Here is a 26,298-nt window from a genome sequence, read left to right on the forward strand (position 1 = left end):
AATTAAATTTGAATGTGGACTTTGTCTTGCTAGTTTGGGGACATGCATTTACAACACATGGTGTAGTTACTTTGTTAGGTACTTGTACTAGGTATTAACTATTAATATTGTTATTGTAAATTAATTTCAAAATAGGTTGGAAAAAAAGTGTTCCAAAATAACACTAAACTGAATTACATTTTGATACAAAATTAACCCTAATTCATAACATTTTATTATAGTATCTATTAAAAGCATGGTATTGAAATCCATGCAAAACTATTTACATATACCACCCCGCAAGTTTCAAATAGTTACACAACCGAAACAGTTTTCATCATAACAGTTTTGATCGAGATGCACTACACACCTCCTAACTCGAATTAATGTTGATTATTATCTCTCATTTGGTCTATAAGTAAATCCCGATTACCAACATAGCTTGTTAACACCAAGATTACCAACATACTGTTCAATTTTAATATTTGAGATTTATGCCATTCAGACCAAGACAGACCGTGCACACCAACATTCTTTTTCACTTTAAAGCATGTAACTATGTATATATGTATCATAGGCATCTTGCTTCCGTATCATTCAAAAGATTTTGATAAATATTAATAACTTTGAAAAAAACTAATTTAATATCGGTGATATTGTTAACCTGTCTAAACCAAACCATCAACCCGCTGGTTTGACAAACCACCCAACTAGGTCGGTTTGCCTTGTCGAAAACAATAGTTAACCGTTTGACCTATAACTTTTTTAAAACCGAATGAATCGGACCACAAACACTCTAGTATAGAGATATTAGAAAGGATTCCTAGAAGAGAAAATTACAAATTACGGAATGAGTTCTTTTTGAAGATAAGTTTCACTTAATATCTTTTAAATAGATTTTTGTCTTGCTTTTAGTACAAAATGAGGTGAATTAACTGAAAAACTTAACGTCCGCTAATATAAAGGACCAAAAGCGAGGCGAAAATCCATTTAAAGAATATAAAGTGAAATGCATTTTTAAAAAAGAACTCATTCCATTATCTTAAATATATATAAAAAAAACCTCTCTACATTCTCTCAAGTTGTCAGATTGTTATATTTGTAAATTGAGGTTTCTCATGCATTTGACCCGAATTCACGAGTACGGGTCTCACCAAACCAAGATAGCCCTTAAACGGGTTATAACATCTAATTAAATTAGAAATTAGTCTCGCCAAATATTTTACATGAAAATCCTATAAAATAGGGATATACTAAAAATTAGTATCTGATTTTAAAAAAAATAATCTTATTTATAATTAAGAAACAATTTTATAGTAAAAAAATAAGCGGGTCACGAGTTTCACCAAACCCAAATAGATTTTAAACCATGTTATAAAAATCTTATTTATTTGTGAAACTCTTTTATCATCAAATCCTAAGTATATTATTAACTTTCTTACAACAAATAAAATAAATATTCAAAAAAAAAGATGTATATATTATAAACGCATAATCGTATTAGTAATGAAGAGATAAAAGCTAGTTTTGATTTTTGAATATTCAAAGAATATATAAAGTTGGATCCCTGATGGAATTTGGCACCTTAACAGAAATAACAGACAATGCATACAGATTACAGCTACTTCCTATATACCATCACACACCAAAATGCATAAACCCTCAGCCCTCAAAAACCCATTAATCAAACTCCTTTTCATCACAATCCTCTGCTCACTCTCCTACATTCTTGGATCATACAAATCCACCATCACCACAAACTGCTCAAACCCACTAAACTCCATCACCAATTTCACAGCTTTAACCCACCAAACCACAAACCCACCTCCCAAATCCAAAACCAATTTCACCCACATTAAAAAGTTCCAATTTTGCCCTCCAAATTTCACCCATTATTGCCCCTGTCAAGACCCACTTCAAGAAAGACTCTTTATTAATGTCAAGACACTGTATCACCCAAGAACGCCACTGTCCCGTCGAGATTCTCCGGTGTCTGGTGCCGGTGCCGGAGGGGTACAAGAAGCCGTTCCGGTGGCCGGAGAGTAGGTCGGAAGCTTGGTTTAGTAATGTGCCGTTTAAGACGTTGACAGAGTTAAAGAAGAAGCAAAACTGGGTGAAAGTGGCCGGCGATCGGTTGGTATTTCCGGGCGGTGGGACTAGTTTTAAAGAAGGGGTTAAGGGATATATTGAATTGTTGAAGAAGGCGGTGCCTTTGGAATCTGGGGTCATTAGGACAGTTCTTGATACTGGCTGTGGGGTAAGTAGTATTGTTACCTGCTTCGCTTCGCAAAGTGAACTATGACATTAGAACGCAACCGGCTGCTAGCAAAACTAAGTCGTTTAAAACAAATTGGAGCCGGACCTAAACACTTTTTAACCAACAGTATTACTTATAAATAACTAGCTTTTATTCCTCGTATTACAGGGGTTGTTTTGCATTATTCGTTTATAATATTTATATATTTTTTTGGATTTTAATTTTGTTTATTGTAAAAAAATTGATAATATACGTACGATTTGATGATGAAAGATTTTCACAAATAAATGAGATTTATAACCCAATTTAAAAGCAATATGGGTTTGGTGAGACCCATGACTCACTTTTTTTTTTATTATAAAATTGTTTTTTAATTATAAATAATATTTTTTTATTAAAAATATGATATTAAATTTTAGTGTATCCCTATTTAATTGAATTTTCAAATCAAATATTTGGTGAGATTTAATTTTAATTTAATAAGATGTTATAACCTGTTTAAGGATATTTGGGTTTGGTGAGACCCATACGGTCATACCCGTGAATTTGGGTCAAATGCATGAGAAGCCTCCATTTACATTGCATTCTTGGGTTTAAAATACAAGGAAAAAAAATGATAAGATTGTATAGAGGAAGAAATGAAAATAAACTATATACTTAAAAAATATTCTCGAGTTAAAATAAAAGAAAAGAAAAGAAAGTTTTAATTACATTCTTGAGTTAGATTGGAAGGAAAAGATATGAAAAAAATTGTAACTTTGCAATTATGTCCTTATAGCAACATGAAAAAGAGAATTAAGATAGGGTAAATTACTAATATGGTAATGAGCTATAAATTTTCTTTCACAATCAGGCCATATTTGGCTGAAATGTTTTGGAGGAAAAAAACCTTAACTTTTCTTTGCATTCTTTCTTTTCTTTTAAAAACAAACTCAAGAATGAAAAAAGAAAATTTTTTTAATCTTTTCTTTTCCAAACTCTTAAATAAAAAACTCAAGAACGCAGTGTTAATATAGTGGCTTGAGAAGATGTAGGGAGCAACCAAAAAACTTTTAAAGGTTTCGTTTATATATATTTAATATTAGTTAGTTACATATTTTTACTAAATTTAGTTTTTTTTTGATAATTTAATTTTGAAGGTTGTACATATATAGGCAATATTGTTAAGGATACCTTGACTGTTTTCTATTATTCTAAGTTTTTAGTTCTAGTCCACTAGTCTAGGGCTCGTTTATAACCCGTTTCAAGCCGGCTCTACTCGTTTATCTTTACGAGTTGAATTGCTGAGCTCACACCAACCCGTTTATTTTTTAAAATATGTATTTTTTACACATATAAACAAAAATAGTATTTTAACATACGTAATATAGAATTTATAACGTACATACAGTAGAAACTCTATAAAATAATACACTTGGGACCACCAAAATTTATTAATTAAAAGAGTTATTAATTAATCGATAAATTAATAATTATTAATTTATATATTAATTAATATTTTATTAATTTATAGTAGAATACTTAGTTTACAAACACCTTTCAAGCTTCCACTTAATTATTGTATACAATGCATTTATATCAAATGAACGGCCCAATTTGAAAGAAACCTTCAATCTCCCACCTTATTATGCTTCTTGTGTTCAATGTATCACTTTATGGACATTAAAAATATTTTCTATATAAATACAAGATCAAAATAGGTTAACACAGTTGTTGACTGATGAAGAAATTATTGAAAGCGTTATTGGAATTAATAAAGATGATATCGATGAAGAAGATGATGAAAGTTCTACAATGGAGCCCCCTTCGCGAAACGAAGCTGTTAAAGCGACAATCACATTGAACAATTTCTTGTTGAGCTATGAGAAAACAACACCAGAAGTTCTTACCATGCTAAGGAAAATAAGAGACGAGATTCAAGGGGAAATTGATTTCAACAAAAAACAAAAGACAATTGAGTCATTTTTCAAGAAATATTCATAAATCATTCATGTAATATGCTATATATAAGGAGTTATTAATTTATATTTTATATGGGGTCTAAATAAATTATCAAAAATGTATTATCTTATAATTTTAGCGAATTATTAATTTTGCACCCTATCCCCGAGTCGGGACCGGCAAAAAATATTATCTTAGAGAGTTTATTAATTAATCGAGTTTCTACTGTATATTAAAATTTGTATTTGTACTTCAACTTAAATGAGCCTGTGTACCTTGGCTTAGGCTCAGCTCGTTTACAAACTAGCCTTCGAGCAAGCCATGAGATTTTTGAACAACCTTATTCTGGATTAACATTCATAACTCATAAGTAAATGAGTTGAAATTATCATATGTTCATTAATATTATTGTCTAAATAACGTGTTCATTAACATTATGGTTAAAAGTTTAAACTTTAAACAATGGTAGGTTGCAAGCTTTGGAGATTCTTTGTTGGATTACAACATCATAACAATGTCTATAGCCCCAAGAGACGTGCATGAAGCTCAAGTACAATTTGCCCTAGAAAGAGGTCTTCCTGCCATGCTTGGTGTTCTTAGCACCTATAGACTACCCTACCCGTCTAGGTCATTCGACATGGCTCATTGCTCGCGTTGCCATGTACCATGGACCGAATACGGTATACATTAAATTAACCAATAGATTAGAATTTTTTTTATCTTTTTTTTCATATTTTATCTTCTAGAGTATGCATGCTATATAAACTAAGGTGGTAAAATAATTGGTTGGGTAACGGGTCAAACAGGTTCTGGTCAAAACGGGTATTGTCAAACAAGTTGTGTCGAGTTGACCCGAGAGGTTTTTGTTCCAAAGTAATTACCTTTTGTTTTCACTTTTATCTTCTAGTGTGTGCATGCTATATAAACTAAGGTAGTAATATGATCGGTTGGGTTACTTGGGTAATGGGTCAAACGGGTTCTAGTCAAAATGGGTTGTTTTGGTACGGGTCAAAGAAGTCTTGTTGAGTTGACCCGAAAGTTTTTTTCTATAAGTAATGACCTTTTTTTTTCATTTTTATCTTCTACAGTATGCATGCTATATAAACTAAGGTGGTAAAATGATCAGTTGCGTAAATGGGTCAAATGGGTTCAGGTCAAAGCGGGTAGCTTTGGTACGGGTCAAACAAGTTGTGCTGAGTTGACCCGAAAGGTTTTTCTTTCAAAAGTAGTGAGATTCTGTGTGCTAGATGGGCTTATAGCTAATGGAAATTCTTGATTTTGTGTGGTCAGATGGGCTGTATCTAATAGAAATCGACCGTATATTGCGTCCTGGTGGTTATTGGTTGTTGACGGGCCCGCCTATTAACTGGACAGCCAAATACTTAGTCCCGGATGGAACCACCAAGGATCCTGAAAAAGAGCTGGCCCATTTAGAGGATCTCGCTAAACGGTTATGCTGGAGAAAACTTAAAGGAATAGGCCCGATTGCAGTGTGGCAGAAACCTATCAACCATATCGAATGCAAGAAAACACATTCAAAATTTCCGAAATTTTGTGACGAAAATGATGACCAAGATGATGGTTGGTACAAAAAAATGGATACATGCATAACTCCTTTAGTTCAAGTAGAACACATGCAAGATGTTTCAGGGGGTGTTCTTGAAAAGTGGCCCAAAAGGTTGAATAATATTCCACCTAGAATCGGGTCAACTCCGGGTTTAACAAGTCAAGATTTTGTTGATGATAATCTGATGTGGCAAAAGAGAGTTGCTACATACGCGAACATGTTAAAATCTTTATCGAGTGGTGGGTATAGAAATGTTATGGATATGAATGCAGGGTTAGGTGTTGCAGCTTCGCTTTCAAAGTATCCGGTATGGGTCATGAATGTTGTTCCTCATGATGCAAGTTATAAAGCACCTGGTGTTATCTATGAGCGCGGTTTGATTGGAACTTACATGAACTGTTTCGTTTTCTTTTTTCTTTTTAATTTTTTTTAATTCTATGGTGTGGTTGACTTTTGGTGATTGTTGACTCTTGCATTGTTGGTTATAGGTGTGAACCATTTTCGACATATCCTAGATCATATGACTTGATACACGCAGACAATGTGTTTAGTTTGTACATGAACAAGTAAGCCATTTCGTTATGTTCTTTAAATTAAGTCAACTAAAGCTCGAGCTCGGTTCAGGCTCAACTTGTTTATTATTTACTAACTAATTTATATTAATTTATTGTTATATTATATATATAACATGATATTATTCAGTTATTTTTATCATAAATTTTTATGATATGATACTTATTACTAAAATATATTAAATATTTTTTTCATTATTAATAGGCCCGCCTAGGCTCACAAGCCGTCTCGAGCTCAATCTCGTTTAAGCTCGGCTCTATTCGAGCTATAAACGAGCTGAACTTGAGTAGCTCACGAGCGGCTTGGCTCGGTATAGTTTAGTTGTTTAGGTCGTGCTATGGTGAAACAATATGGATGAGACATAAACCCCACAACTAATTCAGGTCATTTGTTTTGTGTTGATAACAGGTGTGACATTGTTGACATATTCATTGAGATGTACAGGATTATTCGGTCTCAAGGGACGATAATAATAGCAGATTATGAAGACATTATTGTAAAGATAAAAAACCATACGGATCAAATGAGGTGGTAAACTCGATTATTAGACACCGAAGCGGGGCCCTCTGGCCCGCGAAAGCTGCTTTTTCTTGACATCTGAAGATAAATATTTAGCAGCATATTATGTAACCTCACATATGCATGGAGAAGTAGCTTGTGAATTGTATAGGTGGGAAGTTTACCTTATTCATTTTAGCGGATTGATATGGGTTGTGTTATATTTGTAACGTGTTAAGTTTGTATCTATAACGTGTCAACTAATGACATTACTTGATTGTTAAAAATGTTATAGTTAAACATAACAAGTCTATGAGTATGATTAAGCTCACTACGAGTTTAAAAGGACAACACTTTTTTACACTACCGGTACGTCTAACTGTGACCATGAGTTTAGGTTTCCCACCATGATTGCATGCAAAGTCCATATCGTTTTTTTAAACAGTTGGACCACAATAGCACACCCATGTTTTTCTGCTCTTTTCTTTGCTCATTCCTCCAACTCCTTACGAGTACCAAAAAGCTGAAACAATTATAAGGTCATATTTAAAACGTGTTAAAAAAATACAATAATAATTTAATAAATCAAACAAAGCATATGGTGTCATACATTATCCGTTTTATACGAAACCGTCGCCTCGCTTATGTAATCATCATTAGCTTCATTCCTAGACAGATGTATGGAGGACTCGTTGTCTGAGCCTCCAGTCTCTTGAAAGGTATCACGAACGTAATTCGGTTCTGCTTGTGGCTGGTTCGACTCTTCTACTGGTAAGTGGTACGGATGCTGACTACCGTAATACGGATCTTCTACGGGAAACTGGCACGAAGGCTGAGTAAGGCAATACGAATTTTCTGGTAACCGGTACGAGAGTTGAACGTAAGGTTGTGAACGGTACGACGGTTGAACCCTGTACGCATTTGATGTGTTGTTTCCCTCTACACATGAAGGGTGACTATCGTATACGAAATACTGATAACAAACAATATGATTAGCATATCTTATTTAAAAAACTAATTGGTGCCTGGTAAATTAAATAAAAATACGGCGATACCTGGTTCAAATTTGGTAAGACCGACTGCTCATTATGATCTGCAAACCCCGACTCCTCATTCAAATTGGGAATATCCGACTCCGGAAATAGAGAGTCCTACCACGACATAATTTGCCTTTTACGATGAAAGTGGTACGTGAAAATGAGGGTTTTTTTCCCGTTGAGCTATGTGTATGTGTGTGTGTGAAAAGTAAGTGTGTTTGTGGAAATTATATGAGGGGGGAGCCTTTCAGCTCTTTACGCCACGGATAGCCCTATCTGTGGCATACAGCGTGCGAGTGACAATTGATTTGATATATGCAGGTTGTCGTGTACCATATTCGCCACTGATAGGTCTATACGTGGCCTTTAGGGTCCACGACAACCTCCGGGAATCAAATCAGGTGTCCACGTACCTTATACATCACGGATAGGGCTACCCGTGTTGTATAAGGTACAACATGAAAAACCAAAACCCCTCAATATGCTGCGTATTGAGTGGTGCATGCTAATTTTCTCCCGATGTCCCTAGCAGGACCCCAAAACTAAAAAGCGAACCTATGATCTTATCACATACAATGTATACATATAAGTTTTAAAATTTGACGACTTGAAATGTGTGTAGTGCTTCCGGCGACTCTAAATAAAAATAAATAAAGAGGATGAAACTAGATACGATCCATTTATTTATCTAGTCAAACTAAAATCTTAGCCAAGCTTCACTCCAATCTTTACATTAAATACGTTTAATTAACATTTTTTTTTATAAACAGGATGTGTTAGACTGCCTACATGCAATTCTTATTACAAACAGTCTAGTCAGCATGTCACATCAGCTTTCCATTCATTCTTTTCACAAACACTTTTTACCTACAACAATAACATATTCATTCTTCCTACAAACAACCTCATAATTTCCACATCACTAACATTGGAGACCCACCAACATCATCCTTCACCATCCTTGAGAAAGGATCTTCAAGGATGGATGACCTCCACAATACACGTCTTTTTCATTCTTCTAACAAATCTCCTCCACATAAGCCATGGATGGCCTTGATGCGGAAGGTCTTAATAGCTATTATCATTTCATAAACTTGAGACAAGTTATATTTGCAAACTATAAAGCCAATCAAGTCTGTCGCTTAACATTTTTACTCGGAGCGATTTATTGAGCCTAGGCTTGATCTACGCTGTTATCTGTTCATCATGTAGCGATCGTCGCATGCCATCCTATGTGAGGTGGTTAGTCTAGTTTATGGTGTTGGTATTAAGGGATCACTTTCATACAAACACACTACACACCACTGTTTCCAAGGTTTCAGGGTACAATTAATGTTGCCTTCTTATTATGTTTCGACTTCCTAAAGCTGACAATCCGAATCTTAAGAGTCATTGATTACCATGTAAATCCAAACCAAATCGACAAAGAAAACCGTACAAGTTGAACGAACTAGATACAGAAAGACTGAGAAAAGTTTACTTTTCAAATACAATAAACTAAAGGCTAGCTCAGCCCATTCAGCAACTATCAACAGCTCCTAGATATCATAATCATATATTTGAACATCAAACAAGTAGACCCAAATGAGATTGATTATGAAGAACACATTGAAATTCTTTGCTTCGTGAGCAACTGCTTTAGCTGTCTTATCAAGTGAGGGTTTGAGCACATGTAGTCCTGGAATGATTTCCTTAAGTTTCCCAATATCTTCAAATGTTCCTCGTCATTATCGTTGTTAAGCAAATCCGTGAAAAGCTTTTTCCAAAGATCCACTTTTTGGTATCTGTAAAACATGAACCCGAGTTGGTGAAATTTGAGGCGGTTAGTAAGCAACTGTTAAAACTTAAAATGTATCATAAATACCGTTTGAAAGGCAATTTGGGTTGATACAAATAGCCATCAGGAGAGGGTTTCTTGTCAATCTCCATATACGTATTATGAAGCATCAAATGAACAATAACACAAAGCCCATAAGTATCAACCTAACAAAAAGTCAACTCAAATTAGTCAACATGGAATTCAAAATTAGACAATGTGGTGAAACATTGAACAACATGCCTGGTATGTCCATGGCTTATTCTCTTGCATTTGTACACAACGAAAACCAGACGTTCGACAATCTCCATTAAACTTTACATTGTTGGGAAATAGTTGCATATCTATTCCTCTACCCCAATCAACAAGACACAGTCCCTGCCAAATGTAAGTGTCAAAATAATGTCTGCTTCAACAAGTTCAGATAAACCTACATACCTGTTCATGCCAAGGACCACTACGAGTCTCGAATCCATCTTCACTTAGATCGCCCCTGCCAGAAGTAACAGGTTTCTAAGCCAAAAAAAAGGATGATGTAATTTGGTGGTGGTACAAATATTCTATAACTTGGTTTACCTTGCATAACACATCAAGAGATTATCAGGCTTAAAATCACCATGAATAATGCCATTACCATGTAACGATTCAAGCATTGAGAGCATCTCGATTGTGTAATGTACACACAAAACTTCATCCATTGACACACCCGTACACACATTGGTGTTTATGGCATCCTGGGAAACGATTGATGCAAATGTTAAGGGAAAATAGAGAGAAATTAGCTTGAACATAACTCCTAAACTCACCAGGAGCGTCCCATGTGCTAGAAAATCTGAAACAAGAATGCTGTAGTCTGAATAGAGGTGCAAGCTATGAGCATATCCAAAGCATATTCTCTGCAGAGAAACAATTAGCAGTTGCTTAGGAAACAAGTAAAACAAACATAAATTAAGGAGAAACGGGTCAAATAAGTTGGCGTATTTTTGGACAATTTCACATATACCCTTAAAACTTGCAATGATCATATTTGCCCAATAAATGAAACTATTATGCAGTATGCACTTAAAGTTTCATATTTACCCATTTCCTTAAGAAAATAGGCATATTTAATATTATCATTTTTTTGTTTGGTAAATATATATTACTCAAGTTTTGAGGTGCATATATGAAATTACCCATGTCTATTTTGGATGTGCAACTTCCTAAATCATCTAATTATAAAAATAGAATTGGGTCTTTTAAAGCAGTATAGCGTTTGACAGAATAAATGGTTTTACAAAATTGAAAGAAGAAAAGGTTTTGACCTATACCAGCAAGTTACCTAATATGACCTGTTACCCAATTTGCCATCTTTAATACTACAAAATACTTTGATAAAAGGAGTGCTTACTTCATTTTCTTGTATTCGGTAATCAAGTTGGCGATACATGTAGAACTCCCATGGGAATGGAGGCTTTTGTATCTACAAAAGCCTTAAGTGTTAGAAATCATAACTTCTGATTATGAAAAGAAAACAGAGATTACTTAATGTATCAATCACCTTCAAAGCAACAACTTTATCTGCATTACTGTTGACGCACGCCTTGTATACTTGTGCAAACCCACCCTTACCAGCACAACCCTTGATCTGATACTTTTCTCCACCTGTCATATTTTGTATCAGAAACATCTCATAACAACAAGATGTTTGTGAAAGTAGCATTACCTATCTCGATAATCTTATTCCTAACTGACTTGTTCAAAGATGATAATGGCACCTTCCCAGAATAACATTTGCTACTTGCATGATATTCCTGAACATAATAATGTTAAAAGGATGACATCAAAAAAATAATAATAATAAAGCATGTGCTTATAACATCAGAGAAAGAAGTTTTTACTTCGTATTTTGACATTTGACTATTCATCTTGTTCAATAGACTTTTTATAATAGAAAGTGACCACGGATTCACATTTGCATTCTCTCCGTCCATCTAGAAAAATCAACTGTATGCATCAGTAGTAGTCTAGTCGGGTCTAACAATATTACTGTTTTTAAAGGTAGGACTTTGATTATGCATCATCATCATCATGTACATAAGAATCTGACTTGTGTAATTATAATTGTAAACTCGTAATTACAAATAAATAATCAATCATATGAGGGATACCTTTGGAAGTGAGTGCGCAGCTACAATTGAGTGCATTCTCTCAAGAAAATATTCATGTGCCTTCTTCAACCTCCCTAGCGGTTCAGCATTCCTAAACCAGAAGTCATCAGCAATCACACCGAAACATAATAATCAAAATGAATACCAAAAGTTGATGATTGTAAGCACCTTGAAATGCCTAATTGATACATCAAATGTGCCTCGGTCAGCATCCCCATTTCTTCTAATACCAGCGCGTACGACTCGTACAGCAAAGCTTTATCCAAGCAAATTTTCAGCTGCTCAATTTCTCTGAACACTGCCTTGTGGTCTGGACTAAAATCCATCTGCAAACACAAAAACACTTTCATTGCATGACCAAATAAATATTGAAGAGCATAATTAGAGCTTTAAATGAACCAAACCGAACAAAGACTTGCACATGTTCGTTCGTTTAGCATTAAACTTGTTCTCGAACGGTTCATGAACTCTTACCAAACGGAAAATCTTGTTTGTGTTCGTTCGTTAAGGAATCGAACATGTTCTCGAACAGTTCACAAACGCAAACGAACATGTACTATTTAAGGAAAAAAAAAAGCAACATCTTAATCCAAAGCAGTAGACATAATCTCACCTTAATTAAATATAAAGTTAAGCACTTAAGATAATAATAATAATCATAAACACAATCATCACCTAATCGTTGATTTTATTATAAAAATGTCAACGAAGCACAAGTTAGATTGTGTTGTTACATAAAGCAAGACATTATAAAACAAATCATTAACAAAACAAACTGAACATAAACAATAAAGTTATAAAACTTAAATGTTAGTTTGGTTACAAATAAAGCATCATAAAAATATAAAACAAGCCTTTAACTAACAAACACAAACAAACGAACGAACGAAAGAAAGAAACATCAATGAACTTATTACCAAACGCTCACGAACTCAAATGTACGAACCCAACCTCTGTTCATGTTCATCATTTAACTAAACGAACAAATTTAACGTTCGGTTCATTTACAGCCCTAACCTAAGCAGAATTAAAAATTGAAGCAAGCAGAGTTAGTTTTCACTTCAGCTAGAAATGTAAAAGAAACAGTATTGAATTGTAATTTGGCCTACCCTAGGGTTTAATATAAAATAATATAATATATGGAAGTAATACATACATATATAAGCCAGATCTTGAGGAATCGGATGTCGTTTCGATAACTGGAATGATGCTTGAAGGTTTGGATACAGTGAGAGACAAGCTCGTATACATCTTGACCATCCGTTTTGGATAGATCTAGCTTGTCTAGGGCTTGTTTAATGGACCTGAATGAATGAATAAATAACAAGGCAGTGAAATTAACTAATTAATAGAAATTGGAAGTTAAAAGAGATGAGAGTGAGTTTAGTTACCAGAGGTGTGGCAAGAGAGGGTCTTCGCCGGAGACGATGGTGTCGTTGGCCATCTATGGTCGCCGGAGATGAGCAAATGGGCGGGGAAATTATATTCATATTTTCAAAATATGAGCGTAATCAAATACAAATTAAATTAACGTGATAATTGATTCTCACAATTAACACGTTAATAATATGTACGTTAACTTTGCCCTGTGCTTGTATGATTTTTAAAAGATAAATGAGAGTGAACGATTTCAATTTCATTGTGCAAAATATGATTCATGTATATCTCTATCATAAATCAACTGTTAAGGCGTTATTAACTCAATTTCATAATAATAATATATAAAAATAAAACGAATGTCAATATTTCAATTTCTCTATTTGTGTTACTAAAGTTTTTGTAGCAAATGATTGTATCAACCATTTATTTGTTATAGACCGTTTATATTTCTCTTGAATAAAAGAGTGTATACTTCCATGTAAAAAGAGAGGGGGGGCGAGGACTATTTGCTACTTGCTAGCATAGAGGGGAAACAAGAGCTGAGACGGACTCAGGGCCGGCCTTTAGGGAGGGCGGGGTGGTCGACGGCCCCCGGCCCGACACCCCGTTAGGCCCGATTTTTTTTTTTTTAAATTATATGTATTTTTATGAATAACAAGATATATATTTAATGTTTAAATTCAATTACATAACAAGTAGTTTGGCTTAGTTGCAAAGATGTATCACTCTCAACCAAAAGGTCATGAGTTCTAGTCCCATTTGGAACATTTTTAAGCTTATTTATATAAAACTTTTTTATACAACTCAAATCATAACCAAGTATGGCCGTTTAAAAATTTAATTATTTAAAGCTAACAAAATACTCATTTTACTTGAGACCTAAAAAATTTTTCGCCTTTGGCCCAAAAAAAATTTTGGCTTCTCGGAGCCGGGCCTGGACGGACTCTTCTTGTGGATGACTATACAGGGCAGCTACTTTTACCCAAAACCCGAAAAAACCTTAACCCAAACACGAGCCAAAATAATTCGGGTTGGTTATCGGCTTTGATTTATAAGTTTCGGGTCAACCTGAATAAACTTTTAGTTTAGATATTAAATATATTTTTAGGTATAATAGGTTAAGTCTTACCTACTAAAGTTATCAGAATCTATCCTTAATCGACTGTTGTTATTCCAACCATAATGGATTAATTGCTTATTGTTAATTTATGTTTTATGTTTATTAAAATTAGCAGTCATAATTGAACAACTAAATCATGTCCGATAGAAGACGATTATGGTTCGACTTAGTTTTACTCTTCTTTTGAATTGTTTTATCAATTTATGTTGGTTTATTATTTGATTATTTGCGTTACGAGTAAAGAAGAATATGTTGTTTTAATTTTAGCATTGTAGTTTTTTTTATTGTTTTTTTTATTGTTTTCCAGGATTACCCAACCCTGAAAAATACCCCTAATTTGATATATATTCAATATAAACTCTACATTATATCTACGTCTATTTTTCGTCTGTGAGTGTGATAGTTTTTACTTTTTATATCTCATTATGCACAAACTATTTATCATTTGATGAGATCATTTATCATCTAACCTACAAACCGGAACCACCATGTATCTTTCATCACTTCTTGACGTGCATGGTTAAAAAAAACTACATATGCATCATTTGCATAAGTCTAAATAGATCATCAGCATATCCACCCGTACGGGGTAAGGTGTTTTAATCATCTTGCCACAAAAGGTAAAGTTAACGCATATCAAAGGTTTGTAACTCGTGCAATCCAAGATTCAATCACTTTGGAGTTTTGAGGTTTCTTATTATTGCGCACAATCGACAATATCATGGATAAGATTGACTAAAGTAAGACTTTGTGTGATAACTTGGTGCAGGGCCGTCTTCGAGAATTTAAATACCTCGGCCGAGCCAAAATAATAAGGCCCGCGGGCCTTAACAAAATTTTTTTATTCGCTAGCGTACATGGATAAAAAATTTTTATCGACGGATTTATTATAAGCAGAAACTATTCTGAACATGTAATTATCTCATAAACCATTGCAAATAACATTATTTCTAACACCAAAAAACATATATATGTAATATGTATAAAAAAAATTGTGCCCCCGAAACTTATGTGCCCCGGCCGATGGTGCAGCTCGCACACCCTCCGAGCCTCCCCTGACTTTGTCTAATGCGTATGTAGAGTTATCATTGTATGAATTACTTATATTAATGATGGAATTGAAACAGTATTGTAATTCTATAAAGAAACAATGACTAATTGCACGATTAGTTTTAAATCTATAAAAATGACATTAACCGACTACATACACATGTATATGCAAGTGTCGAAGTGCAACCATCACTCATGTAATATAGTCGGGGTAAGAACTGGATCCATGAAAACGATACACATTCCCACAGTTTGAACCATTAGTGGTAACACATGACTTGTGTTCATAGTCTTTTTACATAAACAAGTTTAAATTGTCTCACATGAGAATGTGAGATGCACAAAAGTAAAGAAAAGTATATGTTTAGTAAAATTGTTTAACTTATACATCAACAGTTCTTGTACAGAAACCGAAGAAAAAATCTCAGGTTAAAACTTAAGATAAGACACGAGAAGAACATAAGGTAACCAAAAACATGAATTCGCACATCCAAATGCATGAAACGTCGTCAAATTGGAAGGGGTTCAACTTCTTTTCTGGACCAATATAAGTTTCCCAGAAAGCAACCACCATATATATTAATTGATCCGTTCAAGTGGGAGGTATTTTTGAATCCCTTGTCTTTGTAATTCCAGCATCACATTATCAAGTTCAGGTGGTTTTAGTCCAAGTGGAAGAGGCTGCCATGGTTGCAACAATATGTCCCCAATTGCTGCATCAATGCTCTCTTTCGACTGTTTCACAATATTCGTGACAGTGTTACCATTGCGTGTATTATTAATAAATGTGGATATGTAAAATATATATGGATCTTTCATATGGAAAAGAAAGTTGTTTTGGTCCTTTTGTTTAATCTTGTAACTTGAGAGAATTTAGATTATTTCATCCATGTGTGATGCAACATGTGTTATTTGTAGGGGCTTGTTGTCACTACTCACTACATAGATATAGAAAGGTATTTGTATGTGTACTTACAGGATGTAGATCCAATGGTGGTTGGGGGCAAGGTTGTTCGGTCGAAGGAACCGCGTCTATTTTATACATGGCTTGGGGTGGTGGGATACCAGGAACCGGTAGATGCGGTGTTGGAAATCTCTGGAGTTATATATAACACGATCATGTTAATTACCAAACAAAGTAAATTAAGAATAATCATATATACGCTAATTACCATTTGTGGTGGTGGTAAAATTTGTGGGAAGTACGGCGCCTGATGCACAAACAAAAACGTCTGTTAAACAAGCAAGCAAGCAAACTAACAAACGGACGGATCAAATTAAAAGGTAAAGAAATTGGTACCGGGTATTGAACACGACCTCAAAACCCAGACACGTTAATTTGGCTAAGCACCCAAACACGCATGTTATATTATTGAGAAACTTCACAAAACTTTACCCAATTACAATCTCTATCCCCAAAGCACGGGTATTTATAATCTAACCTATCACGTTTAGACTACAACTAGGATTGCTAAATATTAGGACATGATAATTATACTAACAATTAAATCTAAGCACATTTAATTGTCTATGATTATCCACTCCTTAAATCTTGTTACTTAACCTTGCACGCCAAGTAACGCTCTAAACCGAAATTCCCAACAATCACCCCCGGAATTTCGAACTCGAAACCGACAAGTCTTCAACTCCAAGTAATTCTGGCATCTCCTTGAATTTGATTCTCCCAAGAGCCTTCGTCAAGATATCGGCACATTGCTTAACACCACTAACATGCTCGACACTTACCTCTTCACGATCAACACATTCTCGAATGTAGTGAAACCGAGATTTAATGTGTTTGGTCCTTCCATGGAAAACCGGATTCTTCACGAGAGCTATCGCTGATGTATTATCGATATGTAACACCACTGCTTGAATTTCCTTGTCGAATAACTCACTTATCAAGTTTCTTAGCCAAACCGCCTGACACGCGGCTGCGCTTGCCGCCATGTACTCTGCTTCACACGATGAGAGTGCAACCGTACACTGTTTCCGAGAACACCAAGTAATTGGTGAAGACCCAAGATAAAACACGTGCCCCGTAGTGCTTCTGTCATCGTCTTGGTCAATGTTATGGCAACTATCACTATAACCAAGTAACACGTTTTTCCCACGAGTGTAAGAAATACCAAAACTGAGAGTACCTTGAATATAACGAAGAATTTGCTTTATAAGAGTTGCATGAGATTGCTTCGGGCTTTGCATGTACCGGCTTACGACTCCGACCGAATACGCCAAGTCGGGACGAGTTTGTAAAAGGTACCGGAGACACCCGACAATCTTTCGATATCTCGTAGCATCAAAATCTTCTTCGTCTTCAAATTTAGAAACTTTTATGCTCGGATCCAATGTAATTTGAGCAGGATTGCAAACCTCCATTCCCTCTTCTGCTAAAATTTTCTTCGCGTACGCTTCTTGCTTAATTTTTATCCCATCCTTGCTTTGTGAAACTTCAATTCCGAGATAATAAGTTAGCTTTCCCAAATCCGACATCTCAAAGTTTAAAGCCATTTCGCGCTTAAACTCCATTATTAAGTTTAAACTGGACCCGTCACAATCAAGTCATCAACGTACACACCGACTATTAAAAGATCGGTTCCAATTTTCTTTCGGTATACCGCTTGTTCTTCTATGCACCGGTGAAACTTCATATTCAACAAAATACCGTTCAACTTTGTATTCCATGCCCTCGAAGCTTGCCTTAAGCCGTACAACGCTTTGGATAATTTGTATACTTTGTGTTCTTCACCCTTTTTAACAAAGCCAAACGGTTGAGAAACAAAAACTTGTTCTTTTAACTCGCCATGTAGGAACACGGATTTGACATCGAGGTGATGCAATTCCCAACCTCCATTCGCTGCGAGAGATAACAATAAACGAACCGTTTCGAGTCTAACCACTGGTGCGAAAACTTCGTCAAAATCGATTCCGGGTTGCTGAACATAACCCTTTGCCACGAGTCTCGCCTTGTGTTTATTAAGCGAGCCATCCGCGTTTCTTTTAACCTTGAAAACCCACTTTAAACCAATCGCCTTTGCACCACGTGGTAACTCGGTCAACGTCCACGTATTATTTTTATTTATCGAGTCAATTTCGATATGTATTGCTTTCATCCACTCCGGTTTCGATTTTGCATCATCAAAACAAACCAGTTCATCATCCGCAAGCAATAGCAAATCTTCATCAATTATACTCGAATTCAACACATAATCATTGAAATGTACCGGGGTAACAGTGGCTCGAGAAGATCTCCGAACAGCCGGCTCAGGTGTAACCGTGTTGCTTGTACTAGTCGGGCTTGTTGGAGCATTTTCGACTATCGATTCTTCGTCGTCTTCTTCACCCCCGTCACCACTTGAACTCGTAGAATTTGACTCAGGGCTCGACCCGATGTTTTCGGTATTAACGGTTCCTTCTCCGGTGTCAATTTCATCACCAGAGTTAACCCAAAACATGCCAGGTGCTCGATCTTGCTCGTCGATTGTTTCGGTACTTTTACCCCAATTCCAACTTTGCTTTTCATCAAACATCGTGTCACCCGCTCGACTCACAACAATTTTTCTAGTCGATGGATTGTATAAACGATACGCCGCCGAACCTTTCTCGCTTCCGAGATAAACTAGACGAGTCGACCGATCGTCTAACTTCTTAATATTTCCTGCAACTATTTTTGAATACGCAACACATCCAAAAACTTTAAGAAATTTAAGATCCGGTTTCTTTCGTTTTAATATCTCATACGGTGTTTTGTCTTTTAACGCTCGAGTTGGAATTTTATTAATCACGTCGGTTGAATGCCTCACCGCTTCACCCCTTTTACCGACTAGCAATATCGACCCTTTCCCGCAAATATCAACATAAGACCCATCTCCAAATTTAACTTTGCCACCAACACGCTTATTTAATTCAGAGAAAAAAGATAAATTACCCGTCATATGGTTGCTCGCACCGTTATCCAAATACCACAAGTCTTGTTCGTTCGAACCACCCTCGTAATCTTTTGGTATAACCTTCTGTTCATTCAAGTACACTTTTTCTTGAACGCGCTGCACCATATAGAGGGACGAGTCTTTTTCTTTTGCGTTGGTCAAATGTGCTTGTCTTTCTTTCCTTCGTACCGGACACCTCGAAACGAAGTGACCAAATTCATCACAACGAAAGCATTGAACTTCCAAGTGATCCTTTTTACCTTTTCGTTTATCCCCTTCGCTGGACCCACCTTGTGAACCACGGTTCTGACTCCCACGTCCACCACCACGTCCACTACCACGTCCTCGGTTTGAACCTTTCCCGCGCCCCCTACTCGATTCGCGTGAAAACTGCTTCGAACTCGAAGAGGATTCAGAATTATTAAACAAAAGTTTACCTTCTTCAGAACGCAACACGTGCCCTTGGATACGCTCCTCATAAGCCTTCAACCTCCCAACAACATCCTCAAAACCGACTGTTTTAAGGTCTAACACTTGCTCGAGGGATGCTACAACTTGGATAAACCGGCTCGGCAGGCTTGTGAAGAATTTCTGAACTAGTTTCCTTTCTTCATACGGTTGTCCAAGTGTGGCTGCTTTAGAAGAGATCGCGGTCATTCTCGAGGCATACTCGTCAATGGTTTCGGTTTCTTTCATCATCATACCGTCAAATTCACGTATTAACGTATGAAGTCTAGCATCCTTCACACGTTCCGCGCCCATATTTCTTGACTTTATGGCATCCCACATCTCTTTTGCCAATTTAAAATTACCGATTTGAAGTATTTGTTCCTCGGGAATCGACTAAAACAGAAGCGCATTCGCGATGTTATTTTGCTTCGCGTCATTAGAGCCCGGGTCAATCACATCCCAAACTCCATGAATCCCAAAAATAACCTCCATATGCATACTCCAAATCGTGTAGCTTGTTTTCGTCAAACGCGGACACTGAAACGACCCGGAGATCGTCTCCTTTTTCGCTTAGTTCGCGTCACCCATCTTGGTTCTACGACTGTAAGCTTTTGAAAAATCCTTCGGTGTAACTGGTTCAATTTTTCCAGCCTACACGATTAAATCCAGTTCCGAATCTGACCCAAACACGCCTTTCGGTTTCAGAGACAAACACCACAGATTATATTTTAATTAATTGAAATATCAATTAATGTGAAATCTCACTGTTTTTCTTTTTGGCCTTCCGAACCAAACCAAGCCCAATAATTGGACTTGAGCAGAACCCAAAATCAATGTTAATAAACAATTGAACCAATTACAGGACACCACTTATAGTCAGAACTCAGGTTACGTACTTGAGTAAATCCCAAAAATCCAACACTACAGGTCGCCGATAAAGATCCTCACGCCGGTCGTCAATTGCCGCTGCTCACTAGTCGGAATTCCCTCACGCCACGGGTTACTCCGGCTAATGACTGCAGATGCCGAAGGCACCGTCGACCCTAAATCAACGTTGTTCACTGATCGGAACTTCCTCACACCGCATGTACGATTCCGATTGCAATAATCTTCGCCGGAATTCCTCACGTCACAGGTTTTCCGATGAACGCAGCCGGTGGGAGTTCCCTCACGTCACAGTTACTCCAACCACAGTTCGACCTTCACGCCGATTCCAGGTATTCGATTAACAACGCTCTGATACCAATTAAAGAAATTGGTACCGGGTATTGAACACGAACTCAAAACCCAGGCACGTTAATTTGGCTAAGCACCCAAACACGCATGTTATATTATTGAGAAACTTCACAAAACTCAATTACCCAATTACAATCTCTATCCCCAAAGCACGGGTATTTATAATCTAACCTATCACGTTTAGACTACAACTAGGATTGCTAAATATTAGGACATGATAATTATACTAACAATTAAATCTAATCACATTTAATTGTCTATGATTATCCACTCCTTAAATCTTGTTACTTAACCTTGCACGCCAAGTAACGCTCTAAACCGAAATTCCCAACAAAAGGAAGGTTGAAAACTTACCCTAGATGGTAGCCAAACATGTGAATGTGAATGTGAATGTGAATGTGAATGTGCATGTGTATATGGTGGCGAGTGGCGGATATGAGGCATCAAAGGTCGATCAATGGAGGTTGACCCCATACGTGTAAGGGTCGACAATGAGGGAAGCCCATGGTTGGTGGTGGCGCAACCATGTCCCTCTTGCCACCACGTCTATGGCTCCAACTCGCCGCTTCGGCTTCTCTTGCAAGCACATGTTTACGGTGTGACCTATATTTCTGTAACAATATTTCTTCCAAGTTAGTTAGCAAAACATACAATATATCTCTTGATAAATAATAAGTTAATAACAAAGTCACGTATTTGGATATTCAATTAAATTTACCCAGGCATTTGTTCAACATATATTATTTAAATATGTTACATGTGGGTAAAGTGGTAAACCAAGTTATGATTTGAAGTTTAATTGATTTGATAAAGGCAAAGGAAAGCAGACAAAAATACTGATTGCCACATCTCTTGTCGTGTTATATTGTCTTTTTAGGGTACACACTACTTTATTTCAAAAGAATTTGCAAATTTGTTTGTCCATGATAAGTATGCATGTGAAGAGTTTTTAACCATATTCGTTTTTGAAATAGCCTGATGTTTGACATCTTAGACCCAAATAATTGAAGGGAGCACTACGTACTTACCGAAACTTTTGTTTTGATAAATTATAGACCCAATTACAAATTTTGTCCTTTAAAAAAAGCCAAATTATGGTTCGTGTCCTTTGTTAAGTTTCCTTGCAGGCGGTGTACTTTAAACATTTTTTTCCTACACGTTATGTCCTTTACGCTAACTGGGTTAGAAAAACTCAGTTAAGTATGACATGTGCCAGACATGTGATGGGCATAATTGTAATTTTAGTGTATCTTTAAATTAAAAAAAAAAAGAAAATATATATAATCCCCTCCTTTCTCTCTTCTTTCTCTCTAAGCCACCACCATCACCATAAACTCCGGCCACCATAAATTCCGGCCACCGCAAACGATCCCTATCACCCGAACCCGACCCATCCTTTTCCAAAACCCGTATCCCTATCACCCGAACCCGACCCATCCTTATAATAAAGGAATGCAACCATAGTTAAATCGAAGGCCATTCTTCGTCTTCCGGTCAAATCAAAACCCTAATCGAAACTCGTTCATCGTCTTCCGCCAAATCGGGACCATAATCAAAGTCTGTTCATCGTTTTCGGCCAAATCGGGACCATAATCGAAGTCCATTCATCCTATTCCGCCCAAATCGGACTCTGTTCATCTTATTCCAGCCAAATCGGAACCCCAATCGGAGCTCGCTCATAGTCTTTGAATCAAATCGAAGACATAAAGATGCAATCGAGTAAGAAAGAGAGTGAATCTCGGTTCTTGGGGAGCTTCCGGTGGCTACGGTGGCGGTCGTTATGCTGGAGCTTTTGGAATTACAGCCCAATTAACGCCTTCAAGAGGGACGTTTTCTTGAGTGACGAGGGAGATGGGTTGGTCGTGTAGATTGGAAGAGGGTTTGGGTTTGTTGGTAACCTTGAGTTAGGTTTAGGAGATACATGCTTCCTGTCGCCGGCCGGAATGGATTTGGTGAAAGGGGAGGTGGATATGGCGGTGAACGGTGGTGGTGGCTGGTTGCAAAAAAGGCAGTGGTTGCCGGAGGTTGGATGGGGGCAGGTGACCGGAGATGGTGCCGGAGAAGAGGAACAGTGGTTTGATGGTGACCGGAGAAGGTGACCACCTGCAAAAAAGGCAGTGGTTTCCGGTGGTTTAGATTAGAGAGAGAAAGAGGAACAGTGGAAAGAGTATGGAGTCAGGTTCGGGTGATGGGCATAAAATTACAATTATGCCCATCACATGTCTGTCACATGTCATACTTAACTGAGTTTTTCTAACCCAGTTAGCGTAAAGGACATAACGTGTAGGAAAAAAATGTTTAAAGTACACCGCCTGCAAGGAAACTTAACAAAGGACACGAACCGTAATTTGGCTTTTTTTAAAGGACAAAATTTGTAATTCTGTCTAAATTATATTATATTCTTTAAAAGCATCATTACTTTCGGATTAAATCTTTAATTTTGGAAAACTATAATATTTTACGTATTTGGAGCTCATGAAATATTAAGGCTATTTTACATATTTTATCTAATTCTCTGTATTGTTTAAAAAGATTAAGATAAAAAAATCGAAATGAAAACTTTACTCATATTCACAAAACAAAAGGTTTACACTTGGCAGGAAATAACATATATGAATAGGTTTCAAAATAAAAAAATAAAATTGAGATATGGTGGTATAATCAAATATGTATAACGGTAAAATAACTCAATGTAGATATAAAAAATTTTGGTCGGTTAAATAAAGTTAAAAGATGCGCTACCGTATAAAGGTAAATGGGAAAGTTGTTACATATAATGTACATATAACATAAACTCATCTAGAACTAATAAAACACTCTAATTACTATACTTGTCGTATGATTTTGATCAAATTCATTACGTAAATCATTTCATCAAATCATTTGTAATGAACATTTAATTGACAGTAGCTTATTTTTCCAAATTTCACTAAATGTATTTTAAATACTCTAGTAACTATATTATAGAAAAATTATTAAATTAATTGTTTTTACTTCAACTTTGTAAACAAATTTGATTTTTTGGTTTGATCGATTAGATTAGTATACCTGAAGATGACTAGCAATGTTATGGCGAGTAAGAGAAGGAATACCCATAATCTCGAGAATTCTTGACGGGACTGCCTTATCCATGTTCCACCGCTTCCACGAATCGCCGATGTAGCTCCGGGATCCAGTCCACCTATGAACCCCAGTTAAATTTCAAGTTTGTACATATATGGGTAAGATCCGATATAAATAAAATTATTATACTAAATGTATTAATAACTAGACTGATTATTATTACATCTACAGTTTTAAACTATAGTAATTATATGCTATTATAACACTATTGTTATTTAAATCATAAGTTCACAAACATTTTATGAATGGAAAAAAAATTGTTTACCTTCACTTTCTTCTTGCCTTGAGATTTCTTTCCTGCTTCACTTGTTTTACTCACAACTTCTTTTCTTGATGATGTCAAATCTTTTTGATCACCATTTATAATATTAAACTCAAACTCACAATTAGAATCTTCTCCTCCTATTTCCAAACCAGGTAACATGTCCATCCCCACAAATAAATCATCAAAATCGATACTTTCCAGCAAATTATCGTCATCCGAAAACGTAACCATCTCCCATCCATCTCTGCTGTTGTTGTTTTCTAGTGGTGATACAGTAGCTAACATGACAACCACCTGAGAATAATATTATATCACAATATATATGACTACAATATGATATTCTTACTTTGCATATAAAGGTTTTTTGAGATTCAAAAAAAGATGGTTATGTTATGTCTGTGCAATAATGGGATTGCTGTTGTTATTGTAGTGTGTAAGGTTGGATCTCAACCACAACAAATTTGAGTCGACTCGTTATGAGGGGTCTTTTTTGTTTGTACTTGTACAGTACATATGTTTTTTGGATTTTTTTTGTCATATTATATCTCAAGAGAGACATATAAATATATAATGCATATATAATATAATGGAGAGAGTGTATGATTTGTGGGTGAGGTTTGTTAGAGCATTCTCAACTCATTCTCTAAAATTGTCAAACCCATATAATTTAGAGTAAATTTTAAGAAAACCATTAAAATCACCTCTTCAATCCATTCCCTATGGATGGGTTATATGGCAACTAAAGTAAATCCCTAAATATAAGGACTCATTTTTGATCCATACCATATAATATATCACATATCTCCCAATCACCATTTACTATATAATAAGACAAAAGAGAAAAAAATAATAAAGAATAATTTATGGATATGAATAGGGAATAGAATGTTGATGAATTTTGAAAAACGATAGATAAATTTATGGAATGATGTTTTTAGCTAAATTATAGGGAAAATATATAGAATGGTATGTGAATGCTCTCATATGCATATATAATTTGTTGATGTCGTATCTAAGATGTTAATATTGAAGTTAGAAGTGACTACTTCAAGATATTTAGTTTAAAAATATTAAATGTTATTGTTGAAGGAAAAACGAAAAGGATGATAATAATTAGCCATAAAAATGTTAGATAGCCGAAATTATAATATTATACATGTCTAATTTGCAATGTCACGAACATGCATACCTTTTGCTAATAGCTCTAGGCTCTAGCAAGTTATGTCACACTTGAATTAGAGGGTGGGCAATAACTGAATCGTTAACCGAAACTGAATCGAAAAAACCGAAAACCGAATTAACAAAAATTAAACGAACCGCACCGAACTCTTTATTTTTTTCATATTTTCAAACATTTTTTTCTCTATTTCATGTAGTATATGTATTAATTGTTTAATACTATTATTTTCATGTATTTATATATCAGTTTCATGTACTAATATCTCAATTTCATATATTTATACCTTCATTTCATGTAATTATACCTTCATTTCATGTATTTAAGCATTCATTTCATGTATTTTTAAGAAAAAGTTTTGCCCAAATTCGATATTGGTTATTAACCGAACCGAACTGAACTGTGCTCACCCCTAACTCGAATTAAATCAATAACATACTCAATAGTCATTTGTTCGTGTCATTTATTTATACTTTTGCATAAATATATACTCTTTTATAAAACATGTTTTGTGAGTTTATGTATGTAAGACCCACCATGGTCGTTTTTGTGGAAGGGCAAACACATGAAAGAAATATCCTCGATCATCGTTGGGGATGGCATGCCCGTATATTCAGATTTAGATGCCCATGTAACAATATATCGCAATGCAGTTATGGTTTGATCTTAAAGGGCCACACAACAAGAAACGATTATTATGCACTAGCTTAAAGGGGTTTAGACACATTAACACATATTAGGGTTATGGTT

At 35.7% G+C, this 26,298-nt stretch overlaps 1 protein-coding gene and 1 pseudogene across 2 annotated transcripts; one reads left to right on the forward strand and one right to left on the reverse strand.

Moving 5' to 3' along the window:
* Positions 1–1,629: 1,629 nt before the first annotated feature.
* LOC143630676 (putative methyltransferase PMT19) lies at positions 1,630–6,981 on the forward strand (annotated as a pseudogene).
* Positions 6,982–9,431: 2,450 nt separating this feature from the next.
* On the reverse strand, positions 9,432–13,295 carry LOC143631860 (mitotic checkpoint serine/threonine-protein kinase BUB1-like). Of its 2 annotated transcripts, XM_077100492.1 has the most exons (14): positions 13,210–13,295; positions 12,975–13,122; positions 11,987–12,144; positions 11,819–11,909; positions 11,549–11,641; positions 11,374–11,461; positions 11,209–11,312; positions 11,059–11,130; positions 10,475–10,564; positions 10,245–10,402; positions 10,107–10,161; positions 9,912–10,046; positions 9,717–9,835; positions 9,432–9,636 (listed from the first exon to the last, which is right to left on the reverse strand). In XM_077100492.1, the coding sequence occupies exons 1-14, from the start codon at positions 13,260–13,262 to the stop codon at positions 9,447–9,449; spliced, it is 1,554 nt and encodes a 517-aa protein (XP_076956607.1). In that variant the 5' UTR covers positions 13,263–13,295; the 3' UTR covers positions 9,432–9,446. The 2 variants fall into 2 exon arrangements, with proteins under 2 accessions (XP_076956607.1, XP_076956601.1); XM_077100486.1 differs by having other exon boundaries at positions 10,245–10,564.
* Between the last annotated feature and the right edge of the window lie 13,003 nt (positions 13,296–26,298).

This window comes from Bidens hawaiensis, unplaced genomic scaffold (assembly GCF_021521415.1).
Source record: "Bidens hawaiensis isolate Kalapana, Puna unplaced genomic scaffold, B.hawaiensis_p1.1 tig00000512_1, whole genome shotgun sequence".
In the NCBI taxonomy this organism is placed as follows: Eukaryota; Viridiplantae; Streptophyta; class Magnoliopsida; order Asterales; family Asteraceae; genus Bidens; species Bidens hawaiensis.

Bases quoted from the DNA above. Each gene is read 5' to 3' on its own strand.
- LOC143631860 (XM_077100486.1), bottom strand. From the start codon at position 13,262: ATGGCCAACGACACCATCGTCTCCGGCGAAGACCCTCTCTTGCCACAC. The intron at 11,313-11,373 runs GTAATGCTACTT...AAAATATGACAG, and splicing joins GAATAAGATTATCGAGATAG to GTGGAGAAAAGTATCAGATC. The intron at 10,565-11,058 runs GTAAGCACTCCT...GTTTCTCTGCAG, and splicing joins ACCGAATACAAGAAAATGAA to AGAATATGCTTTGGATATGC.